At 39.6% G+C, this 17545-nt stretch overlaps 1 protein-coding gene across 1 annotated transcript in view; it reads left to right on the forward strand.

Moving 5' to 3' along the window:
* Positions 1-17545, forward strand: part of snd1 (staphylococcal nuclease and tudor domain containing 1) — an 83635-nt gene that overhangs the window by 20403 nt on the left and 45687 nt on the right. The window contains exons 11-15 of the mRNA XM_026943322.3: positions 996-1097; positions 8493-8599; positions 10176-10286; positions 11160-11232; positions 14896-15037. Of these exons, the coding sequence (XP_026799123.3) occupies positions 996-1097; positions 8493-8599; positions 10176-10286; positions 11160-11232; positions 14896-15037 (535 nt within the window). The remainder of the gene's footprint in view (positions 1-995; positions 1098-8492; positions 8600-10175; positions 10287-11159; positions 11233-14895; positions 15038-17545) is intronic.

The following is a 17545-nucleotide window of genomic DNA, read 5'->3' on the forward strand; positions in this document are numbered from 1 at the left end:
TGTAATCAGCCAATCATGTGGCAGGAGCACAACGCATAAAATCCTGCAGATGCAGGTCAAGAGCTTCAGTTAATGTTCACATCAAACATCAGAATGAAGAAAAAGTGTGATCTCTGTGACTTTAACCGTGGCATGGATGTTGGTGCAGATGGGCTGGTTTGAGTTTTTCAGAAACTGCTGATCTCCTGGGATTTTCACACACAACGGTCTCTAGAATTTACACAGAATGGAGCGAAACACAAAGAACATCCTGTGAGCTGAGGGTCTGCAGGCTGAAACAGCTTGTTAATGAGAGAGATCAGAGGAGAATGACAGACTGGTCTGAGCTGACAGGAAGTCTATAGTAACTCAAATAAGCACTCTTTACAAGTGTGATGAGCAGAAAAGCATCTCAGAACGCAAAACACATCAAACCCCAAAAAAAAGACTTGTATGTCTCGCTGTATGGTACAGTAGCAGGAGGGAGCCCCCTACTGGTGGATACATGGTCGCTACAAAGCTTCAATACATTCTGCCAATATTAGTTGTTTATTTAAACTTCATATTTGTATATTATTCTAAACTATATTTTTCTCTCTTGTATATATGTTTCTCTCATATTACAATTGATAACAAAAAGCGATAACTTTTTTTGTGTAGTCTTAAAGACGAGCGCTTGTTGCTAGTACCACAAAGGAAAGTCTGAATGGGCCATAGCAAGACTGAGAACTTTCCCACATAAATATTAATGTATCTTTTTAACCTAGGTAACTTGCGTGACCCTGGTTGACCCAGATCCAGCACCCACATGTGTACACGATTACCTGTACCCTGTTTTAGCTTGGGTAGTAACTCACCATACTTATATTCATGTTGCATGTGGATTAGTTTTACTGTCAGAAGAAAGGGTTTTTTTATGACTTGGAATATAAAAGCCTGGAAAAGGTTTTTTTTTGTTGTTGTTGTTTCTTCTTTTCTCTCTATCTTAACCACCTTCCTCCCTTTCTTTTCCATAGGAGAAGAATAAGGACAAGGACAAGCGCTTCCGTCCTCTTTATGACATCCCCTACATGTTTGAGGCCAGAGAATTCCTGAGAAAGAAGCTGATTGGAAAGAAGGTAATGTCTTAAAAACAGGGATGGAACTGCATTAATGAATTCAGTTAATGTGGCTGTCTAGATTAACAGCTCTTAATCTTCAGCTATATCTATAACCTGCTCTATAACCTGCAGATCTCTATCTAGATGATGTATTATTCTTACATGAACCATTTCAATATGAGATAGGGCTGTAAAAAAACGAATATTTTAATTGTTGGATACTCGTGAATTAAGCAACAAACTGATTAATCAGCTTCAACGTGACGTAAATGAGAGTGGCTGTAGTGAATGGCGTTTGGCATTTTTGTTTAATTTTTGTGTAACACAATGCAAAAAAAAAAAAAAAAAAAAAAAACCTTTGAGGAACTACTTAACATTTAACATCTTTTAGTGAACTGACTTTCTTCTCTTGGGGTAATCTAATGATTACTCCCTGTTACAATAAGAGTATCTACTTTAACCAATTACAAACAAGGAATTTGTTTAAAAAAAAAACACACACAATAAGAGTATCTTTATGTAAACTGCACTAAATAACAGATTTTGCCTCATCATTAATCTTATAAAGCCAAAATGAAACAGACTTGATGAAATTAAACTGGCCTTGTGAAACTACACATATTTTACACCTGTCCCTTTCATGAACTTTAATGGTCAACAGTTTAGTATGTTTCAGGTGTTTTCATTTTTAATGTTTGTGCATCATCAGTGTGCTGCTCTTTGCGTCTGCTGCTTTGTATCACACTTTTACATTTAGAGGAAAATACCACTGTTTTAGGTATTGTTCTTTTGACTTTTCTCTTCAAAGCCATTGTTTGATATTTTCGTGTGATATTTCTTCAGTGGTGTGTATGGAGAGAAGAGATGGTGGCTCACCCTCACGCTCAGGGTCTCAGATTAGAGATAAAGTTCACACAAACTCAACGCTAAATGATATTAAAGCTTTTTTCCACACATTCAGTTGTCTAAGCAAGGACCATATATATTGCAAGTGAAATCAATTGATCTGTTTTTTGTGTGCTTGAAAAGTGTTAATTCACACTTTGAGTATATAAAACCACATCAATAATTTTACCTAATCTGTAGTGTTGGAGCTGTAATACACATTCTGCTTTAAACAAGGTCTGGTTCAGAAGCCTTGAATCGAGCTAGCTCATAAGGTTGTCATGGGGAACGGTTTATTCAGAATATGTTTTAAAATACACGAAAACCCATTACTATAGAAACAGGAGTTGATCTGCAGGAGACTGAATAGATGAGAAATTAACAATCTTTAATTATAGAAGATTTATGATATCTGTTTACGATGAGAAACAGCAGCACACGAAAGGGCAGTTTCTCTTAATTTGATATGATGAGGCGTTTGGTTTCTAAGCAGTTATATTCGGGTCTGGTTCACAGTGGATGTTTGCTAAGACAGAAGAATGATGATAAAACGAACCAGTGCACTGTAGATCTGTGGTCTGTATATTTTGTTATTGTCACCCACATTAGGGGACGAGGGAAGTGTAGTTTGTGATATATATGAGTCTTGAACACTAGAACATTTTGAACACAACAAATCGAAGCTTCTGCAACAGCAGGATTTTGCAGGTAATGACATTGTTACATAAAGCATGTGTAGTGCGAAACATGTAGTTAATGGAAATATTTTTAACACTTTTTCGCTGTTCTCATGGCTTTAGTGCTGATTTCACCACGTGTTTTCTTTCTGTGTGTATATTTCCTCCATGTGCTCTCAGCTTTGATTTGCACAAAGATAGCAATGCTTCAAACAAAGACCAATAATTCCTGCTGTTTAGTTATTACTTGGCTATTTTACGAACAGCGGATAGGCCAGGTGTGTATTGCAACAACAGCCCAATGGCCATTAATCAGTATCAGCCCAATAATCAGTAAAAGCAGCCCCAGCTGCACCTTACACGGACAGGAAGCAGAGAAGGAAATGTTTAGGGGTGAGTTAAGTGAGAATTTATCAGTGACGGTTTCTGTTGGTTGTAAATTCATGCCATTTCTGTTAACATGCAAAAGCCCAGAATGAAGAAACATTGGTCGTTTATGATCCTGTATACTAAGACATTCATTTTCAGGAAGCTCGAGCATGCGTCCCATTGTAATCATGCAGTGATTGGCAAGAGGTGAATAGAACTGAGTTTAAGGGAACTCATGTGTTTGTAATGTAGGGTCTCATTAAATTGTAATGGTAGGCTTCAAATCAGGTTTATGGCTTGGAATTTAAAATGTACAAGCTAATAATTTCTGACTGTAGAGGCATTTAATATAGGAGATGGCTGTAAGGTGCAAATATAGTATAAACAGGTTTTATGCCATCATGTATGGCAAGTGCATTTAAATGTTGCCGTTTTACTGGAATATGTACATAATGTTGCAGTGCCACGAATCTGTTTCTGAGGGATGTACAGGGCATTAACTCCCATGCAAGTTTATCTAGAATAGACTGTTTAGAATTTAAAATACCTCTCCCAAGGGGGAATGAATCATTACTGTACATGTAGTTCTTCATTAAGACTGACCTAGTCTATAGGTGTTCTGCTAACATAGTTCACCTTAAATTAGAATGTGTGACCTGGAAAGGAGGAGCTGCACTTGCACTTTTCAGTTGAAGTGTATTTCAACGGCACTCTGCTCAATAAGCCAGCGGGGCCAGGTCGAACCTGCTCGTGGGCTGATTTATTTGTCATTATGCTCACATTGCAGCACGGTAATCAAAAAAGGAGAAAGGGAGAGAAAAAAAGCACTTTTACCCAACTAAAGCTTGCTTTTCAGCTGTTGCAGTCCTCTTGGCTTCTTCAGCTCACACTCACAGGCTCAGCTTACTGCTCAGACAGAGAGAGAAACAGCTCGGTAATATACACAGTGCAGATAGGTGTTCCACATTAATTATCCCCAAACGCTCCTGCTGCAGACGTCCTCTAACCACGACCCCACCTGCTACAATCTGTTACCAAAATATCTTATTGTAGAAGGGTTAATTTTGTGCACATGGGAGTTTACTGCTGATATTACGCAGTAAACACAGGCTGTTTTTATGTTTCTGTTTGATTCATTTTGTTGTTGCTAGGACACTGGAATATGTGTATGCCAAGGGCATTTAACTGCAATGTGAGAGACACTTGTGCCGCTCTGGCTGCCTTGGTAACGGCAGTGACAAAATCCGATAAAGTCCAGTGCCCTGTTAGGTAAACGCTCTTTATCCAGCACAACAATTTTGAAAAGTAAAATTTCTGTTTGTTGCTCAAATAATGAATTAAATCTGCAGAAGTAACTGTTTCACATGGGTGAGCTTTGCTGTCAAATGGAAGAGGCTATCTTACTGTTTTCTCTGACGGCGTTCAGTAACTGTGCTTGTGGCATGGGTCCAGTAGGCTGAAAATTTGAATTCAGTCTGGAATTTGATTCTGTATTCAAATATAGTCTTCCTTTCCTGGCTGTAGAGACTTTTAAGGATTGTTGAAGAAGCTTGAGGCTATGCCTGGATGCGTCTGAGACTGCTTTTGTTACCAAGGGAGAGATTATACAGGAAGGAGACTGTTTCAATCCATGCTCCCGCCTTTGAAATAAGTGCTGAAAAGATGTGCAAAGAGTTTACTCACATTGGGGAAATACGTTTCATTCAAAGCAGCCTTTTCATTCGAGCAACCTGTATTTAAGCCACTCTCAGTAATGGTATAACCCAAAACTGGCTAACTTTATATATACATAGCACTTCTATAGAGGGACTGTATTCAGTGCTGCTAGAAAGTTTGTGAACCCTTTACAGTTTTCTGTATTTCTGCATAGATTTGACCTGAATTGTGATCAGATCTTCATCCAAGTCCTAAAACATAAAAAGATAAAGAGAACCCAATTAAACAAATGACATGAAAACATTATACTTTTTACATTTATTTATTGAGCAAAATTATCCAACAACAAATATCTTTGGGATATTTGAAGTCGGGTGTTTCACTCAAGTGGATGGCAATCAGGTGTGAGTTTAGCAGGCCCTCCCATGTTTCAAGAACATAAGCTTCACTATCGAGGTCTGGTCTTCACCGCACAGGTTTATGGAAGTGTGCCATGACTCACTCAAAGGAGATTCCTGAGGACCTCAGAAAAAGAGTCATCGATTCTCACCAGTCTGGAAAATTTTGCAGACCCATTTCTTAAGAGTTTGACATCCACCAATCCACTGTGAGGGAGATGAAAGAAATATAGAAAATGGAGGGAATTCAGCACCACAGTTACTCTCCCAAGGAATGATCGTCCTGCAAAAATCACTCCAAGGGTACGGCGAATAATGTTACGGAAAGTCACAAAGAACCCCAGGGTAACATCTAAGGACCTCGTGGCCACTCTTACATTGAGTAACGTCAATATTCATGAGTCCACCATCAGACAAACACTGAAGCAGGCTGGTGTGAATGACAGGGTAGAAAAGGGGAAAAACACTACTCTCCAAAAAGAGCACTGCTGCCCGTCTGAAGTTTGCTCAAGACCACATGGATAAGACTGAAGATGACTGGAAGAATGTTCTGTGGACAGATGAATCAAAAATATAACTTTTTGTTTTAAATGAAAAGCGTTCTGCTCGGCAAAAACCAGACACTGCATATCAACATAAGAGCCTCATCCCAACCGTGAAGCATGGGGGTGGCAGTATCATGGTTTGGGGCTCCATCGCTTCCTCGGGTCCAGGGCAGCTTGCTATTATTGATGAACGTATGAATCCTGGATTGTACCTGCAGATTCTACAGGAGAATGTCAGAGTATCCGTCTGTGAGCTGAAGTTTAACCGTAAGTGGGTCATGCAGCAAGACAACAACACTAAGCACATAAGTAAGTCTCCAAAGAAGAAATGTAACCTACTGGAAATGTTGTGGAAGGACCTAAAAAGAGGAAGCCCACCAACATCACTGAACTGAAGCAGTTCTGTAAGGAGCAATGGGCAAAAATTCCTCCAATCCGTTATGCAGGACTGATCACCAGTTACCAGAAACGTTTGGTTGAAGCTGCTCACGGGGGTCACACCAGTTACTGAAAGCAAAGGTTCTCATACTTTTTCTCACGAAGATATTTAATGTTGGATCATTTTGCTCAGTAAATAAAGATAAAACCTGTAATGTTTTTGCATCATTTGTTTAACCGGGATCTCTTAGGATGAAGAGAAATACAGAAAATTGTAAAAGGTTCACAAACTTTCCAGCTGCACTGTATATAAGGAAAGGTTGAAGAGTACATTAATCCACTTATCAGGAAAGAGTTCATTCGGACAGTTCCATCCTCACATGGTGTGTATGTGAGTGTACTGCAAGCGTTTGTTGGATAGCACTCCAGTAATATGAAGTGGGTCATTCTGGCTGAGCTTCAGAGAATTACAGCCTTGTGCAACTCCAGCAGCTCACTTTTAATCCATGAAATATTGCAGCCTCTCCTCAGTGTATCCAGCCAAAGTGCATTAGATTATTCTCTCCGGGATGCAATGCATGAATCAGCCCCACTCTTAAATGTCCACCTGCACTTGAGGGTTGATTTAACGTGTGCGGTCTTGGTATCATAGGCTAGCAGCTCAAAAGTCCATGCCCACTGAATGGGCCATAATCCCGTTATCCCTTATGTTAAAAGGCTGTCAGAGGAATTTTTGCATTAGGTTTGAATAAATGTACAGAAAATGCGTTCTCAAATGGAGCAACATTTTTCATGGGATTACAAAGTATTAACAGATTTCAATTTTCTTCTAAATGTAATGCTGTGGTTCAGTAATCAAATGTAAGTTAGGTTATGGTGTGGTTATTCCAGACACTGTGACCAAAACTGGATGTTGTAGCAGGAGTTCCAAAGATTTACAGTGTTGACAACTTTGACAGTTCTGTTAGCAAAGCCATGTCTTGTTCTGCTGTAATCTGCTCTGAAAGACCAAGCTTAAAAAAAAACGTAGTACTTTGGCTCCTGTGAAGAGTTCCGAAGTGATGACAAAGTTCCAGTGCTGTTAGAAAAGTCACATCTGAGTAGCTTCAGTAGAGCGGTGCGGTGTCCTGTCTGCTAGGTGTCTCTGAGTATTTCTTCATTTCCCATGAAATAAGTTCATATTTAATTTGTATAATGGGAATAAATGGCTCTCCAAAACTTGCTGTGTTGAAAACGTAACGTTTAGCCAGACATTTACTGATTTATATGTATATATGTAATATATGTATATTATTTGTCGGCTTTTCTATTGGCTGCAGTCATCTCTTCCTTTATCTTATACCTTTCTTGAGGGTAAATTATTGGCTTTTTATTTTCTCTTCCCCCTTTTTAGTGTTTGAGAGGGTTGAAGTGTTGCTTCCCCTAAGCGTATTACCTCTACCCTGGGGGGCAGAGCACTCCTTCTTTTTACTGGGGGAGATAAAGAGAGACAAAAAAAAAAATCTCTTTGTGAGCCAATGTTTTACGTGTTGATGAGAGTGAATGATCCACAAAGCTGTTTCTGTTAGAGAACAAGTGTCTCTACAGCGCATTCTCTGTATAATTGCAATCATTTGTGTGTAATAAATCTATTGTGACAGTGGAGGATCCGTCTCTGCACACCCACAGGACTGCAGGAGAGTGAGACGAGCAGGCATCAGAATAATTGGTGCTAGTGTGTCCTCGCTTTGAATATCTGTGTGTTTGCACAGTGTTAATGAGGAAAGCCAGGAGGCCGCATGTTCCCTGTCTGCACATATGATGGGCTCTGTGAGAGAGATGAGCATGGATTCCGACACAGGAGCTGTTTACAATACTGTTTTTGAATATTTATTTATTTTCTGCTAAAAGGACTGGTTTATTGCTGTGACATTAACCATGTCCTTCATTTATGGCTGGGACTTTCTGCTTGTTGGGTATTTGCAGGCACAGTGTGTTAGAGTGGTGGTGTTTAAGAGTGAGAGTGTATCTGTGTGAAGTGCTCAGTGTAGACGGTCGTAGTCAGCCCTCCCTTTCCCCCTCTCTCTCTCTCTCTCTGATACTGAACTGTTTCGATGTATGATTTAGTGTTGCTCTGCAGAGATCTACAGCTTAACAAGACATAATTCATTCTGACTGGGATTGACCTTGGAAAAAGTAGCTAACAGGCTTTATCCATTATCAGGGTGTGAATTGATGTTTAATTATTTTTTTAAATAAATTTCCTAGCTCTTCAGTTGAGCTATCATTCTTCACAGGGAAATTGGGAAAAAAATATTTAATGTGGGTTTTTTTTTTTTTTTTTTTTTGGATGTAGTTCTGTCAGATTTAGTGCATGGTCATGAAGCAGTTGAACATTTCTATGTTCCTATCCCTGTCTATAGGTTTTCAGTGGTCTGTATATTTCCAGAAGTGATAATAGTGGTTGCTTGGAATAATGTTTATGTTTGCAGATTTTGTGAGTGAGTGATTTCTGTGTGCTCTCAGGTCAACGTCACTGTCGATTACATCAGAGCTGCCACCACCAGCACAGAAACGGCACCCATCCCTTCCTTCCCAGAACGCACCTGTGCCACCGTGACCATTGGAGGAATGTAAGTACAGTGGCACGTTGTCCAATCTTGCAGAGTCAGTGATTTTTGATGGAACTATAATAATCTGTTATTTGATAGATAATACCTAAAGCTCAATGTTTCTATTGCTCATATACACATGTAGTTCTCTGGAGCCTGTGTACGTAGTATGTAAGGATAGATTCTATGGTGTTTTGGATTAGTGCAATATAAAATCTCCCTTTAAATGGACCAAAAACTGCAGATTACAGTAGAAGAGAAAAAGTGAACTTCCCCCTCAGATTTTCTCTCTTTTTCCCTCTTATTTGCTTCATAATGTGATATGGAGAGATGAGTCACATCTGTTTGAAAACATCCACAATAGGTTTTAGTCAGTTTGTTGTACTTCACTCTAATCTAATACACACACACACTCACTAGTGTATGCAATGCTGTGGGATAGAGGTGTGAGGTTATAATATACTTGAGGGTGAACTGATGATCCAGCATGCATTAGCGCTGAAGCCACGCTAAATTTTGTCTCCCAGAGCCTGAGGAAGATTGTGTGTAATTGTACACAGTCCTATTGTAATTGTAGGTTGTCTTCTTCTTAGTCATCGTTGTCTTCTTCTACTACTACTACTTCCACATGGAAGGCTATGGCAGCCCATAGAATGCTTTGTACACTTTTTATGAAATTTGGCAGAGGACAGTGTCAGATACCTACGCAGCAATTATGGTGTATAGCCCTCAAGCACTGTAGTGGCACTGGGTGGCAGGTTTGGACATGTGTTTGCAATAATAACTGTAACGCAACATCGTAGAAACATGATCCAACCAGACTTAGTACATATGATTAGCAGCATAACCTGATGATAACAAAGAAACTTGTTCATTTGCAACTTGGGAGGGCTACTGTAAACAGGAAGTGATGCAATTTCTCAGCAGCAGCTTAATGTATTGCCATCAGATTTCTCTTTGAGAACAAGTGCTGCTAGTCCCAGTGTCTTCTGGTCTTCCTCCATCACTAAGGGTTGGGGCAAAAAGTGCTTGGTCCCTTAATCGCTGCTTGCTGCTATATTTCTCTGTGCTCTTACATTTAAACTGAAACTTCATTAGACTCTTCTGTACACCTAAACCTTTACCAGCCCTCCTTGCCTGTGAGTTCTTCTCAATCATTGCACAAATATTTAACAGCTACAAAAAAAACAGTACAGATTTTGAAGAGTGGCATCATAAATTTAATTTTATTGTATTAGATAAAGGGATAGATTAATGCTGAGTTGTCAGTAAAGTGTGAGTAACAAACAAGTCTCAATTTTCTCAATCTTTGCTTCGTTTTGCAAAGGCATGATTCTCCAAAGCTGTGAAGGCTAAAACATCATACAGTAACAGCCAATAAGGTTTTTGCTTCGCTGTGTGTGTGTGTGTGTGTGTGTGTGTGTGTGTGTGTGTGTGTGTGTGTAACACGAAGACGTGCTCTTGACCTGCAGATTATTTTATTTTCATTATTTTTCTCTGTTCTGCTGAAACCGTTTTATTATATTGTTATATTTTAAACATATAAACCTGCCCACTTTCACAGGTGCGTTAATTTTTGCTTTCACTCTCTCTGTAGAAATATTGCTGAGGCTCTGGTCAGTAAAGGCCTTGCTACAGTAATCAGATATCGTCAGGATGATGATCAGAGGTCCTCACACTACGACGAGTTACTGGCTGCAGAAGCGCGGTAAGAGCACACCTGTCCCTAAACCCTAGGACTAGACTCTGCTAGGACACCACGTTGTTAGTCTGCTGTCTATTGTTCCTTTCACACTTTTCCGTCTGCTTGTAATTTTTTTTAAACCTGAGCTTTATTTGGTGTGCATTGGGTCAAGGTAGAATCAAGGGTCACATTTTCATCTCTGAAGACATATGGAAGGGCATGGGGTCGAGGGTTTGGTAAAAGCATGCATGATTAACATATGGGGAAGATGAACTGAATGGAATTTCAAATGAAAGCAATAAGCAACTGGGAGTGCTATTTTACAGAAGTACACAAAGCAAATTATCTCACTTCTCATTGCCTGTTGTGTGTCTCCTTTTCACACAGTGTAACATTGTTATTCATATGTCCTTGCATCCCGTAAATCCATCAATCTCTTTATCTCTTATGCTGAAATGTCTCATATCCATACGTTAAGGGTATTATAATTTGACACAAGGCAAGTTAGAGCTGGCTTTTAGACCATCTTCTTTCAAGCGGTCAGTCATGTAGCTTCTTCTCTGCAGTCTGCCAGTCTTAGGACTCCTAATTGGAAAAAAAAACACTTTACAGGGCTCCAGTTTTCCCACATGTAATAATAATGTCTCCTACTGTTCTGTTCCTTATATATGGCACTTCCCTATTAGGAGCCTTAGTAATGGCACTATATGATAGCCTAGAGTGAGGAATAGTCAAGGACATGTCTCCTTTTAGGAGTGCGCAGTGTCAGTGGGACTCTGTGTGGTGGTGTGGTGATTTTTCAGGCCAGGCCTGCATTGTTTTTAAGTGCTTAAGATATAAAGGAATTCTTCAATCTTTGCTCATATAGACCTATTTTAACACTCTTAATGATTGCAGGGCCATTAAGAATGGGAAGGGGCTCCACAGCAAGAAGGAGGTCCCCATTCACCGAGTGGCCGACATCTCGGGGGTGAGTGTGTTTCACGTGTACGAGATTGTGTCCTGGTTTGTACATGCACGTTATTTTTTTGTTTGTTTGTTTGTTTTTTTTTTTTTTTTTAAATTCCCCAGAGTTTCAGTGTCCTCTGACTGTAGATTTATGACAGGACTCGTTTATTTCCCTGCACATTAATGTGACGAAATGAATATCGCCTGCCTCATTAATAATCTCTGATGTACAGATGTTGTTCAGATGTGCCAGGAGCCAGTGCCATGAATTTTGATTGGGCTGCGCACTAAATGAAGACGCAAATTTACCTGGCCCAGTGAAGTATTTTAACTCCATAATGAGAAGTTGGACTCTTCCCACTTCATGGAAGGCATTCTTGAAGTTTTATTTAACAGGCTGTTCCTTTATTCTAAGCTTTATGTTTCTCTTAAATGTCTGCTCACTTTCCACCTGCCCTACCCCGTCTGTCCGAAGTCTTCGCATTTTACAAGAAGCCGCTCGTGTGTTTAATGAACTGCATGACTGTATTCTGTGCCGTGCTTTACGTGAGCACGTTATTTGCTTTTTAGATGACCAATATTCTGGAATATTCCTGAAGACATACATACAAAGCTCAGTATTAGCCGTTTTCAGCTATGGTTCTGCTTCCTTTTCATATTTAAAAAAAAAAAAAAAAAAAAAAAAAATCCAAAAATAGCTTTTATATACATTTTTTTTTTTTTTTTTTAAATAATAGTCCTTCCACCTCTTCGTTTTCTCTCTGCACTGAGTGTCACAGCTGTGGGATATTTCCAGCTGGAGTGGGTGGCTCTCTTTGGCCCAGGCTGTCTCACAGGAAGCAGTTTCACTTAAATTAAGCTGGCATACCCAGTCTTTCAGCAGCTGCGTACTTCTCTATAAAACCACTTGCTGTCAGACTTGGGATGATGAGCAAGTAATAACTGAAATTATATATACCCTTTTCACTTTCCACCCAAAGACTCACAATGCCATATATATTAGAAATTATAGTATATATTAGAAACAATAACCACAAAGGCTGCTTTATTTGCAGTCATACAGTGTGTTTTATCACTCACTGAGTTTCTCTGTTAGGTGGACTCCAAGTACTAACGATGCCACTTAAAAACATTTATCTTTATTTAATCCTCAGCATTGTTGACTGCAATTCAAATTTTGCATCAATTTCATATTTACATATTGGAGTACCAGGGTTTCATATTGGAGTACCAGGGTTTCATATTGGAGTACCAGGGTTTCATATTGGAGTACCAGGGTTTCATATTGGAGTACCAGGGTTTCATATTGGAGTACCAGGTCCACTTTACGTTACGATGGTGGGTGAAGTGACAGCAGACTAGTGCAGACTAGTAAGGCAAAACCGTTGGCAACTGTTGTGTTTAACACGTAAGTTGATGAGATAAGTCCACGGTAATGTTTTTAAACATTAATGTATTCGAGCGGGCCGGCTTCGTTTAAGAGGAGGAGAGGAATATACATGCATAAAACTGCTAATGCAGCACAGTTTATCTCATTCTTATTAGCTAGTAATGAAACTTACTGGGTAATTAACAAATAATTAATACATTTCTGGCTAGTTAATAATGGCTAATTAATAATGTTCAAACATTGCAACAACATAACAGTTGTCCATGAACTGTCTGTGAAAGGTAGTTTTGGTTGCTGGACGGCGTCCCCCGTCAGTGCCGCTGTAGTCTGGACCGCTCCTTCTCTCACCGTAATGGTTCTCACACTGGTGTGTTTCGTTTTTAAACGGTGGACTGAAGACGTTATACTACCGTGATCCTTAAATTCGACGAGACAGCGGTTGCAGACTACGACATCCCTACTGATCACGCTAATTTTTCTTTCTCCATCCAGCTCAGAGATACGCCCGTTTTGTCTTATGTATTATTCCTACAGTGAAACATGAACCTGTTTTTTTGTTGCTATTTTTCACGTTCCCTTTTTTGCAAATTCTAGTTAAATGAATGCAAAACTGCCCCTTCATGTATATGTTGACGTTAAGTGTGTCTGTGCACGGCGCCATGACATTATCACAGATATGTGATATGATGCAGAGGTATAAATCAGCTCTTAGTGAAATTCTCCCCTCCGCCTCCCACCCACGTTCGTCTCTAAATCCCTCACTTGGGATAAATTCATATATTTACCATTTATATCCTGAATTTATTTATTTTTGTAAAGCTGTTTGTGAAAATGTCCATTGTTAAAAGTGCTATACAAATAAGATTGAATTGAATTGAACTGAACTAAGCTAAAGTAACGTTCACTAAGCTAAGTTGATGCTCACTAAGCTAAAGTAACGTTTATTATTAGTGTTTTCGTTAAGATGCGGTCACAACAGATCTTTGTCTTGTGAATTTCTTCCCCAAACATGAGCAGCTAGCCCTTGCCAGCTAGTTTGTTGTTTGTGAATGATGAGAAATTATAATCTTTGCTGTGTGCTGCCAGCTTGTTAACTCATTCAATAAAGTATTATCATGTTCATTTAGCTCGTTTGTGAGCATGCCGTATGGCCCACACTTCCAAATTTGATGACTTTGCAGGACAAATGCTATCTAAAGTTCATCTAGATGCATGAATGCAAAGCGGAGCAGGTGGATGTGAAATTAACTGCTACTGGAGCCAAGTTGCTTTTTCTTGCAGGCTGTAGAAAGTCGTGTTCAGAACGAACTTCAGTGGCTTTATACAGTCACTTATGAGTAGTTAGAATGGCTTCTATAGATCCACTATTAAAGCTGTGATCACCCCAGACATGACCAAAACCCACCTGTACAGGTTTATTCTGCTTCTTACTCGTTTATTCAGTTCACACCAGCACTGCAGCAGGGAGCGTCATTTCTGTGCTTTCTCACTATAGTAAATATATTGTGCTAATTGGCTATTGGACTGTTAGATTATTTAAAGCATATACGTTACCACTGCATAAATCAAATAATGTTTATTTGCTTGATGAAATAAGCCTAATGTGTGAAGCCCTGTCAGATTTAAAAGAAGTGTTTATTAAGGCAGTGCTTCAGTGAGGTACTCGCAGTCTGACGAGTGAATTTAAACACATGCAAGGGGAAAACAAAGGTGTGTGTGAGAGAGAGCACAGGTGTACAGAACAGCCGAAGAGTTAAGGTTTATTGAGGGAATGAGTGTGGGGTCATGTCTTTCTGAGTCAACATGTAATAGCTGCTTATTATTACTATTTCACTAAATCAAGATACATTTTCTGCTCCTCAGTCAAAACAACAAATGAACTAGCTGATAAAGGTTAGCTGTTCACTGAGCCACTGCTTTCCCTCTGGAAACACATCATACCAGGGACACAAATAATTACCTGATAATGTGACTGGCGTATAAAACACCCCATGCTATATTCTTATTTGCATCTAAATTGCCATTTTAGTCTTAGCTTGTGAACTCTGAACAGACTGAATTAGCCTTAAAATGGCAAGAAGGGATCCTTTTGTAGTAAGTACATTTTTATGCATGCGTAGTATATGGAAAAAATCAGGCTTACTGTGAAGCAGATCTGAGAAAATCTGTGAAATACTGTCCACAAAGTGTAGTGTACAACTTGTCGTGGTTTACTCATTGCTCCTATTATCCCTAGGCAGTAATGAAGGCTTACAGGATAGAAATAAACAAACCTTTTTGTGTTTCTCTCCACAGGAGACCCAGAAAGCCAAGCAGTTCCTGCCATTCCTGCAGAGAGCGGGCCGCTCTGAGGCTGTGGTCGAGTATGTGTTCAGTGGCTCCAGGCTGAAACTCTACATGCCCAAAGAGACATGCCTCATAACCTTCCTGCTCGCCGGTAAGATTATATATGTATATAATGTGTGTGTGTATCTGTGTATGCACATGCGAGGCATTCAGGAAATACTTAAATCCCTTCTCTCCTTTCTCATTGTGTTACATCACTTTCTTATTCTAAAATGGAGTCCTTCATTTGCAAGCAAAAAAAAAAAAATCACATTTACACAAGTATTTAGATTCTTCTGTACTTTGCCAAAGCGACCTTGGCTCAAATTTAGGCTCTGGCCAGGCCGCTCAGTGATGTTCTCACACATGCCATAGCTCTGATACAGAAAAAAACCATGATTATGGGTAGACATCTGAATTGCTTAGTGCAGTGGTCATGAAATAGATTTGACCTAGAGCCAAATTTACAGTGTTTGGGCCAGACATCAGAGTGTTGAGCCAGAGTGTTGGCTCTGCATCCCTGCAATGATGTAACGTCTGCAAGAGAGCAGTGCCTATATGTAGTTATACATTTCAGTGAGACTTGATGGTAGGACATTATGTAATATTTTTACCCTTATTTTATGGATCATTCATATTTTAATAGAACTGGAAAATGTGCTGGAAGATGGGTTGCTGTCAGAAAATAATCTCTGGTCAGCTGGATTCCAGGATTAGAGTTTGATCCTAGGTTTAGACTTTGAGAATGTTTTTCATGCATGGTTATTTCACACCACAGCCATCAGAACATTAAAGTTTATTCATAGCTCCTTTACTGTGGTGATACATTTGCAATACAATAAACCACAAAGCTCCTAAAAGCCTGTGTTCCACTGCTATGCCACTTGACCATACACTGTAGTGTATAAGGTGACAACGCAGCGACCATGCGAAGAGAACGCTCTACATTTGCTCAGTACTTACTGAAGAATCTTTATTTGTTGCTGTTTCCACTTCAAATAATTTTTACCTCCAAAACCAAGAGACATATAGTGGATTTTTGTGCCCTGCAGGATGTCATACACTCATTTTTGCTTTAGCCATGCTTAATGGTGTGTGTCTGCACTGTAGATGTTTAAATTAATTTGGTAATTTGATTCCAAATGTCTTTCCCTGTTTTCCTGTGCTTGTTCACTCCTTAGACACTTAAGCTTTTCCTCTTTCTTTCCCTCAGCCATCGGCTCCCTTCAGTGTGTCACTTCTTTTGCTTACATTCTCATCATTTCTTTTTCCTGCATTTTTCTCCTTCCGTGATCGCTGTAATTGCTTTATTATGTCTGGCTTATTTCCAGCGGCTCTCTGAGGCATTTTAGCGGTAGGTGGTGGTAAGTCTGATGAAGCCATTTGCACTCTACCAGAGATAACGTGATTTGTCATGGACTTACTTCAGGCTTGCTTAACGCTGATGGCGATGATGGTCACTGCTTGATCTCCACATGTCTTGCCTTCTAAACTTATCCTCAGAGGATCTGAGTCTGTGGCTAAACCCTGCATGTAGCATAAACAGACAGCTAATAGCCCTGTGACCTAAATTTGTCCTCATCAGAAAGCTAATTAGTGACTATAATAATATAATACTATTTTACAAAAAATATCACAAAGTCACAAGGTTGATGCAGTAATCACAATAAGTACCAATGTCATAGAGCCATCTTCCCCTGAAATCTTTGTTCGTGACTGCACTGCGACTTCAACACTCGGTTCTTCTGTTACTAGCGTTCTGTTTCAACCCTCGTCACCACCAGGGGCAGTGAGGATCAGCTGGGTAATGTTCAGTGATTGCCAGCAATGCCAGCGTGTGCCACAATCATTGAAATTTTGAGTTGTAGTGCATCAGTAAAGGTACATGGAAAAAAAAATACACCCAGGAGAAGTGATGGGAGAAGGCTACTGCCAGGAGGATGGGAGGAGGACAGGCTATTGTTAGCTCCAACTGTAGTCACAAGCTGCTATCCAGAGTTGTACATGTGATCAGACATGTGTATGAGGCAACAAAAAGAAAAGAAAAACACAAAACAGTAACTTGGGTAAATCTCCACCCAGGTACATACCACCCATTAGTGGAAAGGGAACATGAATCATGAAATTTGTCAGAAACAGAAACAAACCTTTTTTCAATCTCTCTAAATGCCCATAAGTCACCACAGACAGGCTAGTTTTTATCTTGTGGGTCCTCAAAATGGGGGAAAAAGTGCAAAATTTCCTAACTTGAGTGACATTAGGGGCATGTAGACCCCACTTTAATAGGCAAAGATAGTAAAGGTCACTATGTGCCATATTCATATTACTAGCCCTGTTGTCAAACTTTTGGAAATAATACTGCTGATATGTGCTGTGTAGTCTGATATCTGTTCTAGTCTGCTTGTCTAATGTGTATTGCCATCCTACACAGGTAGGTGTAGGAGCAGGTACGATGCACAAAACATGAACCAAAGGTACCCAGCCGATATCCTCAGATTCAGCCCACTGAAGGAAACTGCTGGTCCACTTGGCTGCATGTCAGAACTTGAAATACTTGGGGCTTGCTTTTACTTTCAGTTAGAGTTTCTTTTCCATTAAATTAAAATGCTTTTATAACTTG

The sequence above is a fragment of the Pangasianodon hypophthalmus genome, chromosome 18 (assembly GCF_027358585.1).
Source record: "Pangasianodon hypophthalmus isolate fPanHyp1 chromosome 18, fPanHyp1.pri, whole genome shotgun sequence".
Classification (NCBI taxonomy): Eukaryota; Metazoa; Chordata; class Actinopteri; order Siluriformes; family Pangasiidae; genus Pangasianodon; species Pangasianodon hypophthalmus.